This window comes from Phragmites australis, chromosome 8, assembly GCF_958298935.1.
Source record: "Phragmites australis chromosome 8, lpPhrAust1.1, whole genome shotgun sequence".
Classification (NCBI taxonomy): Eukaryota; Viridiplantae; Streptophyta; class Magnoliopsida; order Poales; family Poaceae; genus Phragmites; species Phragmites australis.
Window position 1 is genome coordinate 35,977,195 of NC_084928.1, and position 20,937 is coordinate 35,998,131.

A 20,937-nucleotide genomic window follows, 5' to 3' on the forward strand; every position below is an offset into this window, starting at 1 on the left:
TGGAAGATTTGAATTATACTCGAATGATTAGAATTGCATTCAAATATGAAATTAACAAAGATTTGATTGAATCAGGATTTGAAATATTTGGGATTAAATTTAAATAGGAGTATTTGAATTTAGATTTGGTATTAATCCAAATAAGAGTATTTGGATTTAGGATTTGGAGTTGAGATTGCTTCAACAAGAATAATCTAATTTGGATTTGAAATGGAGTTTGGTATTAATTCAAATATGAGTATTTGAATTAGGAAAAAGATTCAGACTTGAAGCTTCGGGATTTGAGATGTTTGAATTCAGGAGAATTGAATTCAACTTGTATTTGAGCTGAAAAGAATAAGGATTGAGATTCAAATTTGCGGGACATTCAAATTTGAGTTGACCAAAGTAACTTGGGGATAATTCAATGGAATAATTGAATTATAGATTTTAGCTGGATTGGAAGATCGATTTTCTTGGATTGGTTTGGATTAGGAAATTGCCAAAATAACTTAAACGGATTCGATTTGAGAGACATTCAAATTCGAATCGTCACACAAAGAACCATAAAAACAATTATACCAAAATGCATATGATCATTTCAATACAACGATTACTTTAGAAACTAATTTAGTGATCTTTGGAATACTTAGCCAAATAATATATTTGAATACACATACAAGTATATACATATTCAAATATATATTTTCACGATTTTACACTGGTTTAATAATTAGAAAAAAATTTAATTTGGAGTGAATTTTGCTATATTTTTATATGCTAAAATTCAGGGTGTTACAGCAAGCATCGATGCATATTTCTCCTATATTTTGGTGAATTGTTGGTCAACTTGTTAGATATTGCTATGTGTCGTATATGAATGTTTAACTAGTTGATGTCGGGAAGCGGGTAGAATCTACCCTGTTGCATATATTCGTACCTTGGTATATTATTGATCTTCATCCTTGTAACATGGGGATAACCATGTTAATGTCTAACTTAAAATTTATCTGAAATGTTTAGCAATATATAGGGTAGCGGTAGAATTCGAGCGGTGGAACGTTTTATCATCACGAGTTATAGGCTTAATTACTTTCACGATGATAATGATGTTGAGATGAAGAGTTGATGAGGATGAGACAAGATATGGGTGGTGCTAGGGGTAGGTTAGGAGAGGAACCCAGATGTCATAGACCATTTACATCGTTTAAGCATCGTTCGTTGGCGTTGTTGACTTAAGCATCTTTTCATACTACCACATATCCTAATAGGGTAAGGATGAGATAAATATCGTAAGTCGCCAAGCTATGATGTGCCCATGATGTGAGCGAGAGGGCTTGTAGAGGCACCTGAGGCTACTCCGGGAGTAGACCCAGGTGGCCTCCACATACCCAGGCATTGGAACAAAGATTCGGGGTAAGTACGTGAAAGGTTGTCATGTGAATTATTGATTGCAACTGACGGGTTGTATGGAGAGTGGTCTCGTGTCGTATTGGTAAAGATGTACTCCCATATATGGTGCAAAATCAATTCGAATTGCCGCGCTCTCAATTATGAGCAAGCTTAATGTTCATTAGATGTCACCGTAGAGTCTCGTTTGGTATTGGTGGTGTGGAGGTGATGTGGGATGATATGAAATTGTTCGGTTATGTTCTATATTGAGATAATCACATTCACATATTGAATATGATTATATTCTTATAGTTAGGCTAGGATAGTTCAAGAGTTAGGATATTTAGGTGCTCATGTGTTAAGTTGTAGGTTGAATTGCCTTTTGCTTAATTCAATTTAACTTTGTGGCATATTTCTTGCTAATTCATCCAAATTTATTATCCTTGAAGTCAGAAATATATATACACATATAATTAGGACTTGCAAGTAACTTCGTACTCACCGTGCTTTGTTGATTGTTTTGCAGAAAAAGTTTAGAAGCCGACTATTTGTGCCCCCACCAAGAGCGGTGTGGTGATGAGTAATTACTATACTACTACTAACCCTGGTCGGTTGTCTTGTGAGCAAATGGCTCCACCGGTCTTTGTTTTATTTAGATGCTTTTTGCTGTGATCTATGTATATTTAAGCTAGATGATACTTGCCTTTTATTTAATTTATCAACATGTAATCATTTGAGCTTTTGTATAATCGTGATGTTGTGGTGTACATGTTGGTAGAGATATGTATGGATAATAGCTCTCTTGGGAATTATCAATGCACACATATTGGGATTGTCGGGATTAGATTCATTTTAATCATTTAGTGATTGCGGTTGTTGTGGTGAGATGTGAGTTAGCACGTGACATATCAAGAGACAGACGTGTGCTACCTCTCATCTTCTTAAACGATCGCTCAATTTGATTAATTCGAATACAATTTCGATTGGTCCTCACAATGTGTCATGGCTTACGGTATGGTTTATGACTATTGATGCATCATGTTTCCATCCATATCATTGCATATGCATGCATATGGAGAAAAAGGCTGGGTTATCGCACTTAACACAACCTCGTACGGGTATAACGGAGTTTACATATATAAGAGCTTGGATGCTATCCATAAAGCTCTTAATGTTCATGGCATGCATAATTGCATCCTTGCAATATTCTTAGAGTCGGTGACAATGGAGTCAAAGAAGTCATTTATTTGGCATTGAGTCGATTGGTTTATTTTAAATTTAATAATAAATTTATATGTGAGATACAATGGTTTCATAACAGTTGCTTGCTGAGATTTTATCTCACCCCTCTTTTATCACTTTCAGGTGCGTATTGATGAAAGAGTGACATGCATGAGGAACTATGAGAATTAGATGGCACTTTCTACCACCATCACTTTTACACTTAGATTTTTCATAGTCTTTAGTAAGCAAGAAGTCAGAATAAGAGACTAGTTGTTGCCCCATAAACTCATTACTCTTTTTCTGGAATGGTTTATTATTTCACCTTGGTTTGCGTAAAATTTAAATAAATAATATCTGCTGAATTGTTTGATAATCTTTTAATTAACCATTGTGTCATATTTGTCTCGTATCTCTTGTCGCAAATAAATTTATGTTTTGTTTAAGGCATGGTGTAATGGTTGTAGTAGCATCTTGGATACCCGTGGAGGGCTGAGGTGTTACATATTTAAACAGAGATTTGTGACCGGACGAAACGCTCTACATTTCCACGACTTCCCTGATGGTCATTATTCAGCAAATACACAATCTTCAACTGAAAACTCATGCTTCAGCCTCCATGAAAACAGATGCTGAACTTTTCTTGAGTCCATCTTTACTGACAGTAGCAAACCATTTCAGTAGCTTGGTTTGAAACCCGTATATGAGGCATGCACAACACAAACAATAAGCTCTAGAGTTTTGGCAACAAGATGGACCACATATAGTTCACCCTTGAAATGATTGGTCCACAAAGGAATTACATATTTGTTGCTGAAAGCTCACACCGAACAGTCAAGTCCCAGATGAGCCCCAATACATAGGGGCATGCTCAGTCGCACCAGGACCGAACTTCTTGGCAAGATATGGCACAAATTGTAAGTTATTTACTGCAATACCAACAAACAATATTTAATCTGCTGTATAAATTTTAAAAGATCTATGGTGAATAAGATACACAACAAAATGTTTTGATCTAGTTTAATGATAAGCTTTGCAAATAGTTCTTTTTTAGATACTATTTCTTGAGCATCAGTTTTAATTTGATCTTCCAAACCTATAATTATTTTGGAAATATCTTATGGAAACAATATTAGTTGTGCCATCAACCAATTGGCACACTAAGAAAACGGGTATTACCTGCTTGAGAATCAGAGGATTCAAACATATGGATGCTAGGTATATGTTTAACAATGTGACTGCCACTTCCTTGCAGGCTTTGTATGAACCCATTTGGCATATCTTTCAGATACATCTGGTGGAGTGTCCTAATGTGCTTGATGCCCTCGGGTACAACCTTTAGATTCCCTAAACCAACTAGTTCCAAATGATCTAGACCCATCATTGTTCCGTCCTCTATCTCAATCCAACTCAGACGTTCCATGTGAGCTAATGTCAGCAACTCAAGCTTGGGGAACCATCCTACACAAAAACTTAGCTGTTCCCCACCATATGCCCCATAGAGTCGCAGATCGACTAGATTTAACATGTGAGAGAAGGAGATAATAGGATCCTTCTTCAGGCCAGACCAGTCCATTTTTAACCATGCTAATTTCTCAAATTTAGAAAATATTGATGGAAGCACACCTGCCTCCAACTTTCCTGCCAGCCGGAAGAACTTAAGATTTGGTAAGGGCTTTAGCATTTTCAAGTCAAGAACCTCATCCATATCACACGCAGAAATAACCAACCTGCTCAGGTTAGGCATCTTTGTCAGGGAGTTCCATAACTCTTCAATGTAGCTTTGACGCACTTTGTTTATAGCCAAACTTCTCATCAATGTCAAGCTCCCCAGCTGTGAAACCAGACCTTTACTGGCCGAAACAATTTGTAAAGCTTGCAGGTTCTTTAAATGACAAATATTACCAGGAATTTTTGTAGCACCAAAGCAATTCAATGATCTTTCTTGAAGATCATGGATTACAAGCACATGTAAATGCCGTAAATTGGTTAGCATAGTTATTTCAAGTGGCAATTCCTCCACGTAGCTGAATCTCAGATCCAAAACTTGTAGCTTAGCAAGTTTTCTGAATGATGCTGGTATCTGCTTCACTTTTGTGTAAGAAAAATCTAGATAACGCAAATTATACAATTCTGTGACCACGCCCGGCACTTGTTCAATATTGGAAAATCTTAGGCATAGGACCCTCAGTAGTCTAAAACGTGATAAAACATCATATATCCAAGACGATGGTACTTCAGTGTCAAACAAAATGAACGAGCGGAGTCTTGAGCCTGCTAAAGATTTTAAGGACTGGGCACCTTTTTGGATGCTTAAGCGGCGGGCTTCATGGGCAACTTGGGTTATACCAGCATCGCCATATGAAACACCAACCTTCTCCTTTTTAGCAATGATCGAGGTTACCTCTTGCACAAGATCATGCATCAGAAATGTTCTAGCCCTTCCACATGCATTCCTTTCTGTGACTAGAAGAAGAGAGCGCTGAGTGAGTTCCGTAAGGTAACACTGAGCAACTTCCTCCATTGTTGTTCCATCTCCTCTCTCTTCAACAAGACCTTCCGCGATCCATAGCTTGGAAATCGCTTTTCTTTTAATCTTGTAATCTTCAGGATAGAGGCTGCAGTACAGAAAGCAGCTCCGCAGATAGCTTGGGAGATCATTCAAGCTCAGATTCAGAACATTAGAAATCCAATTGAGCTCTGGATTGTTAGCTAATTGCCAGCTAAGTTGGTTGTAGAAAAATGTCCATTCCTGTTCCTCTAATTCACGGTACGACAGAATACTTCCAATGGTTACGATAGCCAGAGGCAATCCTTGACACTTGGCAACAATTTTCTCAGCCCAAGATCTAAGATTTTCAGGACATATGTTATCTTTTGATGCAGGAAACGCCTTTTTACAGAATAGTTCCCAAGATTCAGCACATTTTAGAGTTTTAAGTTCAATGATATAGTTGCCAGCTGCCAAAGAAGACACGTCTTTTCTCCGAGTTGTCATCAGCACTCTACCTCCAAAGCTGTTTCTGACAAATGCAGAGTTCAAAAATAACCAAGCATCTTTATCCCAAACATCATCCAAGACAATCAAATACTTTTTGTCCTGCAAACAGCTTTGTATTACCTCAACTAATCTCATGCGACTCATATTCATGAAACTACTTGCAATGCTTGCTCTCTGGTCTACTAACTGATTCATGATTTCTCTTAGTAGTTCTTCAACTTGATAAGTCTGAGATACAGTAACCCATGCGTGACAATCAAAAGCTCTTCTGATCTTTTGACTCTTGTATATGCTGCTTGCAACAGTAGTTTTTCCTAAACCTCCCATACCAAAGATGGTAATGAGAGTCCGGTCTTGTTTCTCCTCAAGTAGCCATTGTGTCAATCTCCCAATTTCATCAACATTTCCCACTATGTCAGAGCTATCAGTTAAGTAAGCAGAATCTGGCATAGGGAGCTGATTGGAGTGCTGCAACTTGTTTCTCCTGTCTAATTCACCTATCGAGATGCCATATCGATGCCTCATTTCTGCTAGCCTCTGAATTCTAGCTTCAACTTGACTGATCTGGTTAGGAAACTTCTGCCATGCCACAAAGTTCTTGATCTGAAGGAACTTTCTCTTGAAGAAGCTGCCCGTATCCACCACAGCTTGCGCGGTAAGGTAAGCATGCTCATCAATGATGTCTTCCACCTCATGGGCAACATCTCTAACTTGGTCCAACCATGCATCAAATGCCTTGTCACCAACTTTCTCTGCACTAACCTGGCCAATAAATGCCTGCAGAATCGAGAACTCGCCCTCAATTTGTTTCATGCTATGCTCAAAATCTGTCAAAATCGGTGCTGCTTCGACCACCTCCGTGCCGATCCTCTCCAGTGCCCTTTCTCCCAGGGAAAGAGCAACTTTTCTGAGAACAACAAACAGGGAATCTGCCATATCTGCTTCACGCTGTCACATAATTAATTCTCTGAACAAGATTCACATCCAGTCCTGCAATAATTTGAAATACATGATTAGCTGGCTACTCAAAATATCATATTGATTTTGCTCAAAATGAAAGTAAATTCAAATAACATGAAACGGATGTGAGGTAATTAACAAGAAAAGAGTCCATCTCACGGAAAGAAAGAAAAAAACGAAACAAAAAAAAAAGGAGCCGTGCTGTTTGATTACCAAGCAGAGATTTCAAAGTATAAGTCGAAGGACGAGGTTCACGTGTTGAGAACAACCAGCGAATTCAACAAAGAGAAGGAGGTCTGCTGGATCAACTACACAGGATTTGGCTTTGCCGTTTGCACGATGCGCATAAGCTGTTCGACGAATTGCTCATAACAGCAGCGTGCAAGAAAGCATCTTCCTGCTCCCACGGATTAATAGGAGCGGCCAAGCGCGAGAAAGAATACATCTATCTCCACGGTTGCTGCTTGCTAGCATCGAAGCAAGAGGTCGCAGGTAGGGAGGAGGAACAAAAAGGCGTGCCTACCTCGGCGAGCAGACGAGCAAGACGGAGGAGAAGCCGCCAGCGAAAGATATCAGAAAGGAGCAGAGGAGGCGGCCGCGATTCAAGCGTTGCAGCTTGCACATCCACGCATCCGCTTCCGCGTCGTTGAGATAATAAAGGGATCCTCCTGAATCTATGACAGTGAGATCTCCTGAGTCTATGACTTTTTGCCGGAGCTAGTGACTGCTACTTGCTAGTAGTAGACTAGTAGACACGGCACGTCTCAGGTCTTCGCTCCGCGCATAGGTATCCCAGCTTCCAAAACTTCGCTCGTGGCCAAGAAGAGTTCAGGACTTGGATTTTAGCGTAATTAGATTTTTTTGGTACAGTTGAATTTTATGATTTTTTTTAAAAGTGATTTTTTAAAAGTTGTTTATATCTTATATCAAAAGTTATTGGTTTTTATGAGAATTTTTTAATAAAAAAGTCATTCTCAGTCAGTTTTATAGCTTTTAGTTTATTTCATGAAAAACTAGCTTTTTAGCTTTTCAAAAGCAAGTAATAAATCAATCTGTTTGTTTCAACTTATAACTTCTGATAAGCAGAAGCCAACAATAATGACTTATTTATTTTAATTGTTAATTATAAAAAACTGCTTGTAGAATATGGATTGTGAAAAACTGAATTGTAAAAGTTAAATTGTACAATCTACAGAAAGTAGCAAAAATCGAATTATTGTATTGTTACAATCTGAACATTAGATTGTATAATCTAACTTTTACAATCTAACATATTTATTTTAGCTTACAGATTGTAATCATAATTTACAATCTATAACCTGAAACAAACGAACTCTAAACTATGCTAAACAGAGCCTTAATCCCGTGACAGTAATCGGCGGTGGATGGGCTTTTGGCCTTTGTTTTGTAATTTTTCGCATTCTAGGTTTAAACGTGTTTACACGTAGGCTAAAACGGCACTCTTTCATCACTGGAGAAAGTATTATGAACACACCGTAGGAAATGTGTACAGGTCCCAAGTACGTGAGTATAAGACATGTGGGACCCCATGCACGTTAACATAACGTAGATATGAGACCCTCAAACATGATGCTCTATACAGGAGAAGGCAGCAACCAGCTACTAGCCTTTGCCATATATTGTAATAGAGAGATCAAGAAAGATTAAAAGAAAGAACTCCCCTTCTCTCTACATCTTTGTTCCTACTATTATGGCTATTGTGTGTGTGCTGTGATTGCTTGTTGATCGACTAAGAATTGAACGGTTTCTTACACAAACTTCGAACTGTGACAGTCCCATTGCCATCCCTACATACAAGATTTACCATGGGGCATTAGCTTTTTAACTCGCAATTCATCACCCCACCAAAAGGCGCTTCAACTGGATTTTTCTAAAAGTAGAACGAGTAGTTGTCAGATGTTTTCTGAGTTCCTTGTCAAAGCCATTTCGTCAAATATTATGGGCTGTCGATTTTTTTTTCCTTTTTGAAATATCCACCATGCTGGCATCGCAAGAACTCAAGAAACCTTTTTTTCTCTTTTCAAGTAGACTTTTGCAACACCACACAAGCTAGCAGCCCCTGAGTGTAACATAGCCTCGTTTGCATTAGTCTTCACCAGATGTAGACATTTCGATGTTCCTTGCTTGACAATAAATCATATGTTTACCTTGCAGATGAAAGACGGCATTGCAATTGTGACTTCTGAGGGATTTCAGCGTAGCCTGCCCTGAAGATGAGCCTATTGCTTCTTCGCTGTCATACATGAGTCTCTAAGGCACAGAGGCCCGAACTCACCAAACAAAAAGGCAAGCCAGTCTCCTCTCAAGTATTGGCTGCTTATTTAAGCAGAGATTTGTGACGAGACGAAATGCTCTACATGTACTTTCCTGATAGTCAACAAATACACAATCTTCAACTGAAAACTTGCGCCTCAGCCTCCATGAAAACAGATGCCGAATTTTTCTTCAGTCCATCCTTACTGACAGTAGCAAATCATTTCAGTAGCTAGGTTCGAAACCCGTATATGAGGCACAACACAAACAATAAGCTCATCTAGAGTTTTGGCACCAAGATGAACTACATATTGTTCACTCTTGAAATGATTGGCCTGCAAAGGAATACATATTTCTTGCTGAAAGCTCCAGCCGAACTGTCAAGTGCCAGATGAGCCCCAGTATGCAGGGGCATGCTTAGTTGCACCAGGACCGTACTTCTTGGCAAGGAGTGGCACCAAATGGAAGTTATTTACTGCAATATCAACAGAACAGTATTTACTCTGCCGTATAAACGGAACAAGACGGAACAAAATGTTTTGATCTAGTTTACCGATAAGCTTTGCAGATAGTTTTTACATACTATTTCTTGGGTACCAGTTTTAATTTGATCTTTCCTAACCTATATTTTTCAAAATATCTTGTGACAACTATACTAGTTGTTTTATCAAGTAATTGCCATACTGAGAAAATGGAAATTACCTGCTTGACAATCAGAGGAGTCAAAAATATGGATGTTAGGTATATGTTGAACGATGTGATTGTCATTTCCTTGCAGGCTTTGTATGAACCCCTTTGACATATCTGTCAGAAACAACTGGTGGAGTGTCCTAATGTATTTGATGCCCTCCGGTACCACCTTTAGATTCCGTAAACCAATAAGTTCCAAATGATGTAGACCTGTCATTGTTCTGTCCTCTATCTCAATCCAATTCAGATGTTCCATGTCAGCTAATTGCAGAGAATTGAGCTTGGGGAACCATCCTGCACAAAAGGTTAGCTGTTCCCCATCATATGCACCGAAGAGCCACAGATCAACTAGATTTAACATGTGAGAGAAGGAGCTGATAGGATCCTTCTTCAGACCAGACCAGTCCAATTTTAACCATGCTAATTTCTCAAATTTAGGAAATATTGATGGAAGCACACCTGCCTCCAACTTTCCTGCCAGATAGAACAACTTCAGATTTGGTAAGGGCTTTAGCATTTTCAAGTCAAGAACCTCATCCATATCACACGCAGAAATAGCCAACCTGCTCAGGTTAGGCATCTTTGTCAGGGAGTTCCATAACTCTTCAATGTAGCTTTGATGCACTTTGTTTATAGCTAAACTTCTCATCAATGTCAAGCTCCCCAGCTGTGAAACCAGATCTTTATTGGCCGAAACAATTCGTAAAGCTTGCAGGTTCTTTAAATGACAAATATTACCAGGAATTTTTGTAGCACCAAAGCAATTCAATGATCTTTCCTGAAGATCATGGATTACAAGCACATGTAAATGCCGTAAATTGGTTAGCATAGTTATTTCCAGTGGCAATTCCTCCACGTAGCTGAATCTCAGATCCAAAACTTGTAGCTTAACAAGTTTTCTGAATGATGCTGGTATCTGCTTCACTTTTGTGTAAGAAAAATCTAGATAACGCAAATTATACAATTCTGTGACCACGCCCGGCACTTGTTCAATATTGGAAAATCTTAGGCATAGGACCCTCAGTAGTCTAAAACGTGATAAAACATCATATATCCAAGACGATGCTACTTCAGTATCAAACAAAATGAACGAGCGGAGTCTTGAGCCTGCTAAAGATTTTAAGGACCGGGCACCTTTTTGGATGCTTAAGCGACGGGCTTCATGGGCAACTTGGGTTATACCAGCATCGCCATATGAAACACCAACATTCTCCTTTTTAGCAATGATCGAGGTTACCTCTCGCACAAGATCATGCATCAGAAATGTTCTAGCCCTTCCACATGCATTCCTTTCTGTGACTAGAAGAAGAGAGCGCTGAGTGAGCTCCGTAAAGTAACACTGAGCAACTTCCTCCATTGTTGTTCCATCTCCTCTCTCTTCAACAAGACCTTCCGCGATCCATAGCTTGGAAATCGCTTTTCTTTTAATCTTGTAATCTTCAGGATAGAGGCTGCAGTACAGAAAGCAGCTCCGCAGATAGCTTGGGAGATCATTCAAGCTCAGATTCAGAACATTAGAAATCCAATTGAGCTCTGGATTGTTAGCTAATTGCCAGCTAAGTTGGTTGTAGAAAAATGTCCATTCCTGTTCCTCTAATTCACGGTACGACAGAATACTTCCAATGGTTACGATAGCCAGAGGCAATCCTTGACACTTGGCAACAATTTTCTCAGCCCAAGATCTAAGATTTTCAGGACATATGTTATCTTTTGATGCAGGAAACGCCTTTTTACAGAATAGTTCCCAAGATTCAGCACATTTTAGAGTTTTAAGTTCAATGATATAGTTGCCAGCTGCCAAAGAAGACACGTCTTTTCTCCGAGTTGTCATCAGCACTCTACCTCCAAAGCTGTTTCTGACAAATGCAGAGTTCAAAAATAACCAAGCATCTTTATCCCAAACATCATCCAAGACAATCAAATACTTTTTGTCCCGCAAATAGCTTTGTATTACCTCAACTAATCTCATGCGACTCATATTCATGAAACCACTTGCAATGCTTGCTCTCTGGTCTACTAACTGATTCATGATTTCTCTTAGTAGTTCTTCGACTTGATAAGTCTGAGATACAGTAACCCATGCGTGACAATCAAAAGCTCTTCTGATCTTTTGACTCTTGTATATGCTGCTTGCAACAGTAGTTTTTCCTAAACCTCCCATACCAAAGATGGTAATGAGAGTCCGGTCTTGTTTCTCCTCAAGTAGCCATTGTGTCAATCTCCCAATTTCATCAACATTTCCCACTATGTCAGAGCTATCAGTTAAGTAAGCAGAATCTGGCATAGGGAGCTGATTGGAGTGCTGCAACTTGTTTCTCCTGTCTAATTCACCTATCGAGATGCCATATTGATGCCTCATTTCTGCTAGCCTCTGAATTCTGGCTTCAACTTGACTGATCTGGTTAGGAAACTTCTGACATGCCACAAAGTTCTTGATCTGAAGGAACTTTCTCTTGAAGAAGCTGCGCGTATCCACCACAGCTTGCGCGGTAAGGTAAGCATGCTCATCAATGATGTCTTCCACCTCATGGGCAACATCTCTAACTTGGTCCAACCATGCATCAAATGCCTTGTCACCAACTTTCTCTGCACTAACCTGGCCAATAAATGCCTGCAGAATCGAGAACTCGCCCTCGATTTGTTTCATGCTATGCTCAAAATCTGTCAAAATCGGTGCTGCTTCGACCACCTCCGTGCCGATCCTCTCCAGTGCCCTTTCTCCCAGGGAAAGAGCAACTTTTCTGAGAACAACAAACAGGGAATCTGCCATATCTGCCTTCACGCTGTCACATAATTAATTCTCTGAACAAGATTCACATCCAGTCCTGCAATAATTTGAAATACATGATTAGCTGGCTACTCAAAATATCATATTGATTTTGCTCAAAATGAAAGTAAATTCAAATAACATGAAACGGATGTGAGGTAATTAACAAGAAAAGAGTCCATCTCACGGAAAGAAAGAAAAAAACGAAACAAAAAAAAAAGGAGCCGTGCTGTTTGATTACCAAGCAGAGATTTCAAAGTATAAGTCGAAGGACGAGGTTCACGTGTTGAGAACAACCAGCGAATTCAACAAAGAGAAGGAGGTCTGCTGGATCAACTACACAGGATTTGGCTTTGCCGTTTGCACGATGCGCATAAGCTGTTCGACGAATTGCTCATAACAGCAGCGTGCAAGAAAGCATCTTCCTGCTCCCACGGATTAATAGGAGCGGCCAAGCGCGAGAAAGAATACATCTATCTCCACGGTTGCTGCTTGCTAGCATCGAAGCAAGAGGTCGCAGGTAGGGAGGAGGAACAAAAAGGCGTGCCTACCTCGGCGAGCAGACGAGCAAGACGGAGGAGAAGCCGCCAGCGAAAGATATCAGAAAGGAGCAGAGGAGGCGGCCGCGATTCAAGCGTTGCAGCTTGCACATCCACGCATCCGCTTCCGCGTCGTTGAGATAATAAAGGGATCCTCCTGAATCTATGACAGTGAGATCTCCTGAGTCTATGACTTTTTGCCGGAGCTAGTGACTGCTACTTGCTAGTAGTAGACTAGTAGACACGGCACGTCTCAGGTCTTCGCTCCGCGCATAGGTATCCCAGCTTCCAAAACTTCGCTCGTGGCCAAGAAGAGTTCAGGACTTGGATTTTAGCGTAATTAGGTTCTTTTTGGTACACTTGAATTTTATGATTTTTTTAAAAAAATGATTTTTTAATTGTTTATATTTTATACCAAAAGTTGTTGATTTTTACGAGAAATTTTTAAATCCTTAGTTTTCAGAAAAATCATTCTCAGCTAATTTTATAGCTTTTAGTTTATTTTATTAGAAACTAGCTTTTTAGCTTTTTAAAAACAAGTAATAAGTATTTTTCAAAATATCTTGTGACAACTATACTAGTTGTTTTAGGTATATGTTGAACGATGTGATTGTCATTTCCTTGCAGGCTTTGTATGAACCCCTTTGACATATCTGTCAGAAACATCTGGTGGAGTGTCCTAATGTATTTGATGCCCTCCGGTACCACCTTTAGATTCCCTAAACCAATAAGTTCCAAATGATGTAGACCTGTCATTGTTCTGTCCTCTATCTCAATCCAATTCAGATGTTCCATGACAGATCCGGTCTCCGGTGTGTTCGTTTAAAAAACTATTTTTTTTCAAACTATCTAAGTATCTAAGTATCCGTACGTTACAATAAAAATACAAATATTAGATACAGTAATATTAAATATAAACTAAGACATGAAGATGTAAATATATCATAGGAGCGCCACTAAACAAATATGTCATAGTGATGCCACAATTTGATTTTAAATAAGATCAGAAAAATAAGATAAAATTATCCGCTAATTTTTCTTCTAATTTCTTTATTTATTTTCATTAGTAAATTAATCTCGTACCCATAACCAGTAACAAGACGAGAAAACTGGAGTATGAGAATGAATAATAAAAATAGATAAATTATTTAAATTTTAGAGGATCTTATTAGGTATGAAGAGGGTAAATGAAATAAGTGATGCGAGAACCGATTTGTGTTTTATATAGTAAGGATATGCCACTAATACAATAATAACAATAAAGACTCCAACCTAAGCAAGTTAGGATAAACTAGAGATGAAACCTGTCGGTGTATCAGGAACCACGGGCCTCTGGTTCCCGAGGCCAGGCCAGCTGTCCGCCACGTGGCGCCATCCCGCGAGGTTCCCCCGCAAGGTGAGGAAAGTCTAAGTTCCGGGAGACGGTGCCCGGGGCCACAGTCCTTGGCCCCCAAGGACCCCAGTCCCCCGATAACCCGCAAAGTCTAAGTACCGGGAAGAAGGTGCTCGGGGAAGCACCCGGTCGCCCCCGAGCACCCTGGTCCCCCCGACGATCAGAAGAGCTAAGTCCCGGGAGAGTGCTCGGGGGCTGCGCGCAGCAGTCCCCGGGCGCACGGTTCCCCGAAGGTCAGTATAAAAGTGCTCAGGAGAGGGTGCTCAGGGTTGCGCGTGGCAGCCCCCGGACTCTCGGTTCCCCGAAGGTCCGTACAAAAGTGCTCGGGAGAAAGCGCTCGGGGAGGTAATTGGTACCCCCGAGTACCCGGTGCCCCGAGGACGAGGATAAGCATTCTCGGGAGAGAGTGCTCGGAGAGGTCAACGGTACCCCCGAGCACTCGGTTCCCCGACGACCCAGAGAGGCCCCCAAGGGGCCCACCGATGAGGTGTCTGCCCGTCAAAGGTCCAAAGCCGCATTAAATGAGCACGCGTGGCCTGACATATCCAACTGCTCCCGCCGCAGTGTCAGTTCCTGCCATGCTTTGGCAGAGGCGCGTGGGGCTATTAATTGCACGAGTCCCGTCCCGTATCACCCGGTGCGTCTCGGGATAATATTGCCAGGATCAAGGAGTTCCGCCTGCCGTCCTGCCATGGCAGAGGAACAAGACAGGGCGGGCACGCCGGGTGCCTCTGTGGCTGCCCGGTGGTCCCTCTCAACGGCACCCGTTGTCAGAGCGTCCACAGTGACGAGTGACCGAACGCGCGCCGCGTTTTTCCACAGCCCCGGTCATTTCACCCAGAGGAAATGATGACGCCTTTTCCAGTCATGGCGTCTTGTAACTTGTACCCCTTCCTTCCCGTTCGAGGTATGTCGTGGCCGGCGGGTGCATAAAAGAGTGGGCACGCCGGAGGAACAAAGAAGAGACCCCCCCCAAGACAAGAAAGACACAACGAACTAAGCCAACAGACGAAGTCATTGCAAGCAAACCTGAGCAGAGCTCCTGCCGAAGAACAAGGAGCATCAAGCTCTTAGTTAGATACTATATTCTTATAACCAGATACATCCTCAGGGAACCTCCCTCGGGACAGTTATTGCATCCATACAGGAGTAGGGTATTACGCCCCCGTGCGGCCCGAACCTGTCTAAACTCCGGTGCATTCTTTTCTCTTTGCACTAGGTCAATCATCCCCCACCACCGGACGTCGCATTTACTTTCACTTTCATTTATTTCTCCGACGTACTTATTCAGGATCATCCCCCGACCGTATATCTAAAAAAGGGTCTTTCGGGATCCCTGCGATAGGAGTTAATCCTCCGATAAAACCCATAAGATCCAACTAAAAAGATAATGATAAAATAATAAATAAATAAGCTAATGATGATAACGATAAATAATCATTGAAAACTTATCAGCACATTGCAGAGCTAAATACCCAAGTACACATCGTACACAATTAGCAGATGATTTCACACCCATGTTCTACTAAAATTAGGCGTTGCTTTTTTCAGACGTTTGATTTTGTCTGCGTTTTTCAAGCGTCAGCGGATCATAGCATTTCTTCAACCTCTACCTACCTCCGGCCTGATCGCCACCCGCCCTGATGCACTCGCTCCCCCACCTCCAGCCATCTCCGACGGCATTTCTGTCATCGGATCTGTGCCCGCCACCCCGCCGCGCTAACCCAGCATATTCACGCTCCCCCATCCCACCCTGGCCCACCAGTCGTCCTTCGCAATCCGTGACCAGCGGCGCCCCAACCATCTCGCCGCCTCGCCCCCACCTCCGCCGCCAAGCCAGCCAGCCTCCCCAGAGCTTCCTCTAAGACCGGAAAGCACACCAGCGACCCCAAAAAAACCCCTCCCCAAGGCTCAAACCCTAACCCTCGTTGGCGCCTGATCACACTTCTCGTGCTAAAAATATTAAATTCCGATGGTGAAGAAAAAAAATGATGTGAATGATATTGCAACATTCCGTCAAAATAATTTAATTGTTGGCCTGACCTGAAGAGGAAACTATTCATCACATAAAAAAGCAAGACACTCTCAAGTACTGCCTTCCCATTTAATCTGCGAGACTTGTGACCAGATCTCAAGTGCATTTATCGGCAAATACAGAAATCTTCAACCAAACCCATGCAGCCATGCTTCATCCTTCATGCAAACAGTGGTTTGTTATGGTTGAGTTAATCTTTAAATGACCGTAGGAAACCATTTCAGTAGAGAGGTTCCAAATCCATGTATAAGGTACAACACAGAAACAGTAAGGTCGCCTAAAGTTTTGGCACCAAGATGAAAAGGTACATTTTCGCGATTTGTTCGTTCTTCAAGCAATTGGTCTACAAAGCAACTTCATATTTCTTGCTCAAAGCAACCACCACCAACCTCCCAAGTACCAGATGAGTCTCATTTTGTAGGGGCGTACTTAGTTGCACCAGGACCATACTTCTTGGCAAGGTATGGCAAAAAGATGAAGTTATTTACTGCAATATCAACAAACAAGTATTTACTATGCTGTATAAATAATAAAATACCTAAGATGAAGAAGAAAAGAGATTGAAAAAAGAAATGTTTCGATCTAGTTTATTGATCAGCTTTGCTAACAGTGTTATGGCAAAAATACTATTTTTATACCATTTTTGTGTTATCTGCTTTCATTTGATTTGGATCAGTCATAACCTATATTCACTTCGAAAATCTCATAACAACCATACCAGTCGTTTCATCAAGTAAGTGGCATACTGAGAAAATGGAAATTACCTGCTTGAGAATCAGCGGAGTCAAAATTATGGATGTTAGGTATGTGCTGAACAATGTGATTGTCATTTCCTTGCAGTCTTTCTATGAACTCATTTGGCATATCTGTCAGAAACATCTGGTGGAGTGTCCTGATGTACTTGATGCCCTCAGGTACAGCCTTTAGATTCCTTAAACCAGAAAGTTCCAAAAGATGTAGGCTCCTCATTGTTTCATCCTCTATCTCAATCTGATTCAGATGTTCCATGTCAGCTAACTGCAGAGATTTGAGTTTGGGGAACCATCCTGCACAAAAGGTTAGCTGTTCCCCATCATATGCACCGAAGAGCCACAGATCAACTAGATTTAACATGTGAGAGAAGGAGCTGATAGGATCCTTCTTCAGACCAGACCAGTCCAATTTTAACTGTACTAATTTGTCAGACTCAGAAAATATTGATGGGAGAATGCCTCCCTCCAACTTTCCTGCCAGCCAGAAAAGCTTCAGATTTGGTAACGGCTTTAGCATTTTCAAGTTGAGAACCTCCTTGATATCACACGTGGAAACAAGTAGCCTGCTCAGGTTAGGCATCTTTTTCAGGGAGTTCCATAACTCTGCAATGTAGCTTTGCTGCACTTCCAATATGCCCAAACTTGTCATCAGTGTCAAGTTCCCCAACTGTGAAACCAAACCTTTATTGGCTGAAACAGTATATAAAGCTTGCAGATTCTTTAAATGACAAATATTACCAGGAAGTTTTGTAGCACTTAAGCAATTCAATGATCTTTCTTGGAGATCATGGATTATGCCAACATGTAAATGCCGTAAATTAGTTAGCATAGTTATTTCCAATGGTAACTCCTCTACGTTGCTGAATCTCAGATCCAAAACTTGTAGTTTAACAAGTTTTCCGAATGACGCTGGTATCTTCTTCACTTTTGTGTGTGAAAAATCTAGATAACGCAAGTTATACAATTCTGTGACCATGCCCGGCACTTGTTCAATATTGGCAAATCTTAGGCATAGGACCCTCAGTAGTCTGAAACGTGATAAACTATCATATATCCAAGAACATGGTACTTCAGTGTCAAACAAAATGAACGAGCGGAGCCGAGAACCAGCTAAAGAATTCAAGGACTGGGCACCTCTTTGGATGCATAAGCGACGGGCTTCATGGGAACCTTGGGATATACCAACATCGCCATATGTAATACCAAACTTCTCCTTTTTAGCAATGATCGACGTTACCTCTCGCACAAGGTCATGCATAAGAAATGTTCTAGCCCTTCCACATGCATTCCTTTCTGTGACTTGAAGAAGTGAGCGCTGAGTGAGCTCTGTAAGGTAACACTCGGCAACTTCCTCCATTGTTGTTCCATCTCCTCTCTCTTCCACAAGACCTTCCGCGATCCATAACTTGGAAATCAGTTTTCTTTTAATCTTGTAATCTTCAGGATAGAGGCTGCAGTACAGAAAGCAGCTCCGCAGATAGCTTGGGAGATCATTCATGCTCAGATTCAGAACATTAGAAATCCAATTGAGCTCTGGATTGTTTGCTAATTGCCAGCTAAGTTGGTTGTAGAAAAATGCCCATTCCTTTTCCTCTAATTCACGGTACGACAGAATACTTCCAATGGTTACAATAGCCAGAGGCAATCCTTGACACTTGGCAACAATTTTCTCAGCCCAAGATCGAAGATGTTCAGGACATATGTTATCTTTTGATGCAGGAAACGCCTTTCTACAGAATAGTTCCCAAGATTCTGCATATTTAAGAGTTTTAAGTTCAATGACATAGCGGTCAACTGCCAAAGAAGACACGTCTTTTCTCCGTGTTGTTATCAGCACTTTACTGCCGCACTTGCTTCTGACAAATGCATAGTTCAAAAATAACCAAGCATTTTTGTCCCATACATCATCCAAGACAATCAAATATTTTTTGTCCCGCAAATAGCTTTGTATTACCTCAACTAATCTCATGCGGCTCATGGTCATGAAATCACTTGCCATGCTTGCTCTTTCGTCTATTAGCTGATTAATAATTTCTCTTAGTAGTTCATCAACTTGATAAGTCTGAGATACAGTAACCCATGCGTAACAATCAAAAGCTCTTTTGATCCTTTGATTCTTGTAGACACTGCTTGCGATAGTAGTTTTGCCCAAACCTCCCATACCAAAGATGGCCATTAGAGTTCGGTCTTGTCTCTCTTCAAGTAGCCATTGTGTCAATCTTCCAATTTCATCCACATTCCCCACTATCTCAGAGTTATCAGTTAGGTAAGCAGAATCCGACAGAGAAAGCTGATTAGTGTTCTGCAACTTGTTACTTCTAACTAACTCACCTATCGAGATGCCATATCGGTTCCTCATTTCTGCTAGCCTCTGAATTCGAGCTTCTACTTGATTGATCTGGATCGGCAACCTCTGCCATTCTGCCAAGTTCTTGATCTGATGGAACTTTCTCTTGAAGAAGCTGCTTGGATCCACGGCTTGCGCAGTAAGGTAAGCATGCTCATCAATGATGTCTTCCACCTCATGGGCAACATCTCTAACTTGGTCCAACCATGCATCGAATGCCTTGTCACCGACTTTCTGTGCACTAACCTGGCCAATAAAGGCCCGCAGAATCGAGAGCTCTCCCTCGATTTGTTTCATGCTATGCTCAAAATCTGTCAAGATTGATGCTGCTTCGACCATCTCCGTGCCAATCTTCTCTAGTGCCCCTTCTCCCAGGGAAAGAGCGACTTTTCTGAGAACGACAAAAAGGGCATCCGCCATATTTGCCTTCACCTTGTTGCGATATAATTTAATATATTTCTGAACAAGATCCACACGCAGCTCTGTAATAATTCGAAATTCATAAACAGTATATTAGTCGAAACATCATATGGATTTTGCTCAAAACGGAAGTAACATCAAATAACATCAAACGGCTGCGAGATATCTACCAAGAAAAGAGTTGTGCTGTCCAACTAGCAAGCAGAGATTTCATCATTTCAGTGTATAAGACGAAGGACGAGGTTTGATTGTTGAGACCAGCAACCGAATTCATAAAAAGAACGTGGTTGGATTCCCGCAGTCCTGGCAGTCATGGATCAACTATCCATCCATTATTTGGCTTTGCCCGATGCCCATAAGGTGTCGACGAATCGCTCATGACAGCAGCGTGCAAGAAAGCATCGTTCTGCTCCGTACCTACGGGCTGATAGCACTAGGGGTAGGGCTAACAGCAAGCCTCAAGAAAGAAATAATCTATCCACCTCCATGGTTGGTAGCATCGGAAGAAGGGGTCGCGGGTAGGGAGGAGGAACAAGGGAAGAAAGCGTGCCTACCTCGGCGAGCAGAGGAGCAAGACGAAGGAGAAGGGGAAGCCAGCCGATGAAGGTATCGAAACGGAGACCACCCACCTCTGGGAGGAACGCAATCGTCGCATTTTCCGAAATTTATCAAGACAACGTCGAGCTGGCTGATATTATTTTGGAAGATGTAAATAAGAGGAGAAATACTATCTTCCTTCTACAGTAACATGTTTTTTCTTCTTTTAGATGTTGTTCGAGTCCGAACGCCCGCACGGAGAGACTTATTTGACCATGTCTTTAAAAAAGACCGTAGGGTTGCACCTGCACCGCAGGGAACGTACAGGCAGGCAGGCAGGCGAGGACACGGAAGGCCAGCAGCCCACTCGGTGAAAATCTATTATGATCATCAAAGAAATCGCTTAAACAATAAGCTGATTTTACCACCTGCTGCACTGCTGATTGCAGAGACCCAACACTCAGTTCATTGCATCAAGAATCACCAAAGGGCACAGCACTGCAAACAAAGCCAAAAAAAACACAGAGAAGCTCAGAAGCCCTACGACGTTCCTGCCAGTTGGGAGACAGGAGAGACGGCCATACGGCGTCGGTTTCTTCTGTCTCCTCTCCGCTCGCTCAGTCGCCAAAG

The 20,937-nt window shown here is 41.4% G+C and overlaps 3 protein-coding genes across 9 annotated transcripts; all 3 read right to left on the reverse strand.

Moving 5' to 3' along the window:
• Positions 1 to 3,222: 3,222 nt before the first annotated feature.
• Positions 3,223 to 7,232, reverse strand: LOC133927314 (disease resistance protein RPM1-like). 2 transcript variants are annotated; one of them, XM_062373713.1, is made up of 3 exons: positions 7,077 to 7,232; positions 3,772 to 6,583; positions 3,223 to 3,521 (listed from the first exon to the last, which is right to left on the reverse strand). In XM_062373713.1, the coding sequence occupies exons 2-3, from the start codon at positions 6,527 to 6,529 to the stop codon at positions 3,427 to 3,429; spliced, it is 2,853 nt and encodes a 950-aa protein (XP_062229697.1). In that variant the 5' UTR covers positions 6,530 to 6,583; positions 7,077 to 7,232; the 3' UTR covers positions 3,223 to 3,426. The 2 variants fall into 2 exon arrangements, with proteins under 2 accessions (XP_062229697.1, XP_062229698.1); XM_062373714.1 differs by having other exon boundaries at positions 6,767 to 7,232.
• Positions 7,233 to 8,126: 894 nt separating this feature from the next.
• LOC133927313 (disease resistance protein RPM1-like) lies at positions 8,127 to 12,987 on the reverse strand. 3 transcript variants are annotated; one of them, XR_009911314.1, is made up of 4 exons: positions 12,836 to 12,987; positions 9,530 to 12,342; positions 8,722 to 9,302; positions 8,127 to 8,633 (listed from the first exon to the last, which is right to left on the reverse strand). XR_009911314.1 is itself a non-coding variant. In XM_062373710.1 (3 exons), exons 2-3 carry the CDS (start codon positions 12,285 to 12,287, stop codon positions 9,208 to 9,210), a joined length of 2,853 nt encoding a protein of 950 aa, XP_062229694.1. In that variant the 5' UTR covers positions 12,288 to 12,342; positions 12,836 to 12,987; the 3' UTR covers positions 8,127 to 9,207. The 3 variants fall into 3 exon arrangements, 2 of the variants coding, with proteins under 2 accessions (XP_062229694.1, XP_062229695.1); XM_062373710.1 differs by having other exon boundaries at positions 8,127 to 9,302; XM_062373711.1 differs by lacking the exon at positions 12,836 to 12,987 and adding an exon at positions 12,526 to 12,829 and having other exon boundaries at positions 8,127 to 9,302.
• Positions 12,988 to 16,410: 3,423 nt separating this feature from the next.
• Positions 16,411 to 20,480, reverse strand: LOC133927316 (disease resistance protein RPM1-like). Of its 4 annotated transcripts, none has more exons than XM_062373719.1 (4): positions 20,325 to 20,477; positions 19,941 to 20,194; positions 17,016 to 19,832; positions 16,411 to 16,738 (listed from the first exon to the last, which is right to left on the reverse strand). In XM_062373719.1, exons 3-4 carry the CDS (start codon positions 19,768 to 19,770, stop codon positions 16,662 to 16,664), a joined length of 2,832 nt encoding a protein of 943 aa, XP_062229703.1. In that variant the 5' UTR covers positions 19,771 to 19,832; positions 19,941 to 20,194; positions 20,325 to 20,477; the 3' UTR covers positions 16,411 to 16,661. The 4 variants fall into 4 exon arrangements, with proteins under 4 accessions (XP_062229703.1, XP_062229702.1, XP_062229700.1 ...); XM_062373718.1 differs by having other exon boundaries at positions 19,941 to 20,215; XM_062373716.1 differs by lacking the exon at positions 19,941 to 20,194 and having other exon boundaries at positions 20,325 to 20,480.
• Positions 20,481 to 20,937: the final 457 nt, after the last annotated feature.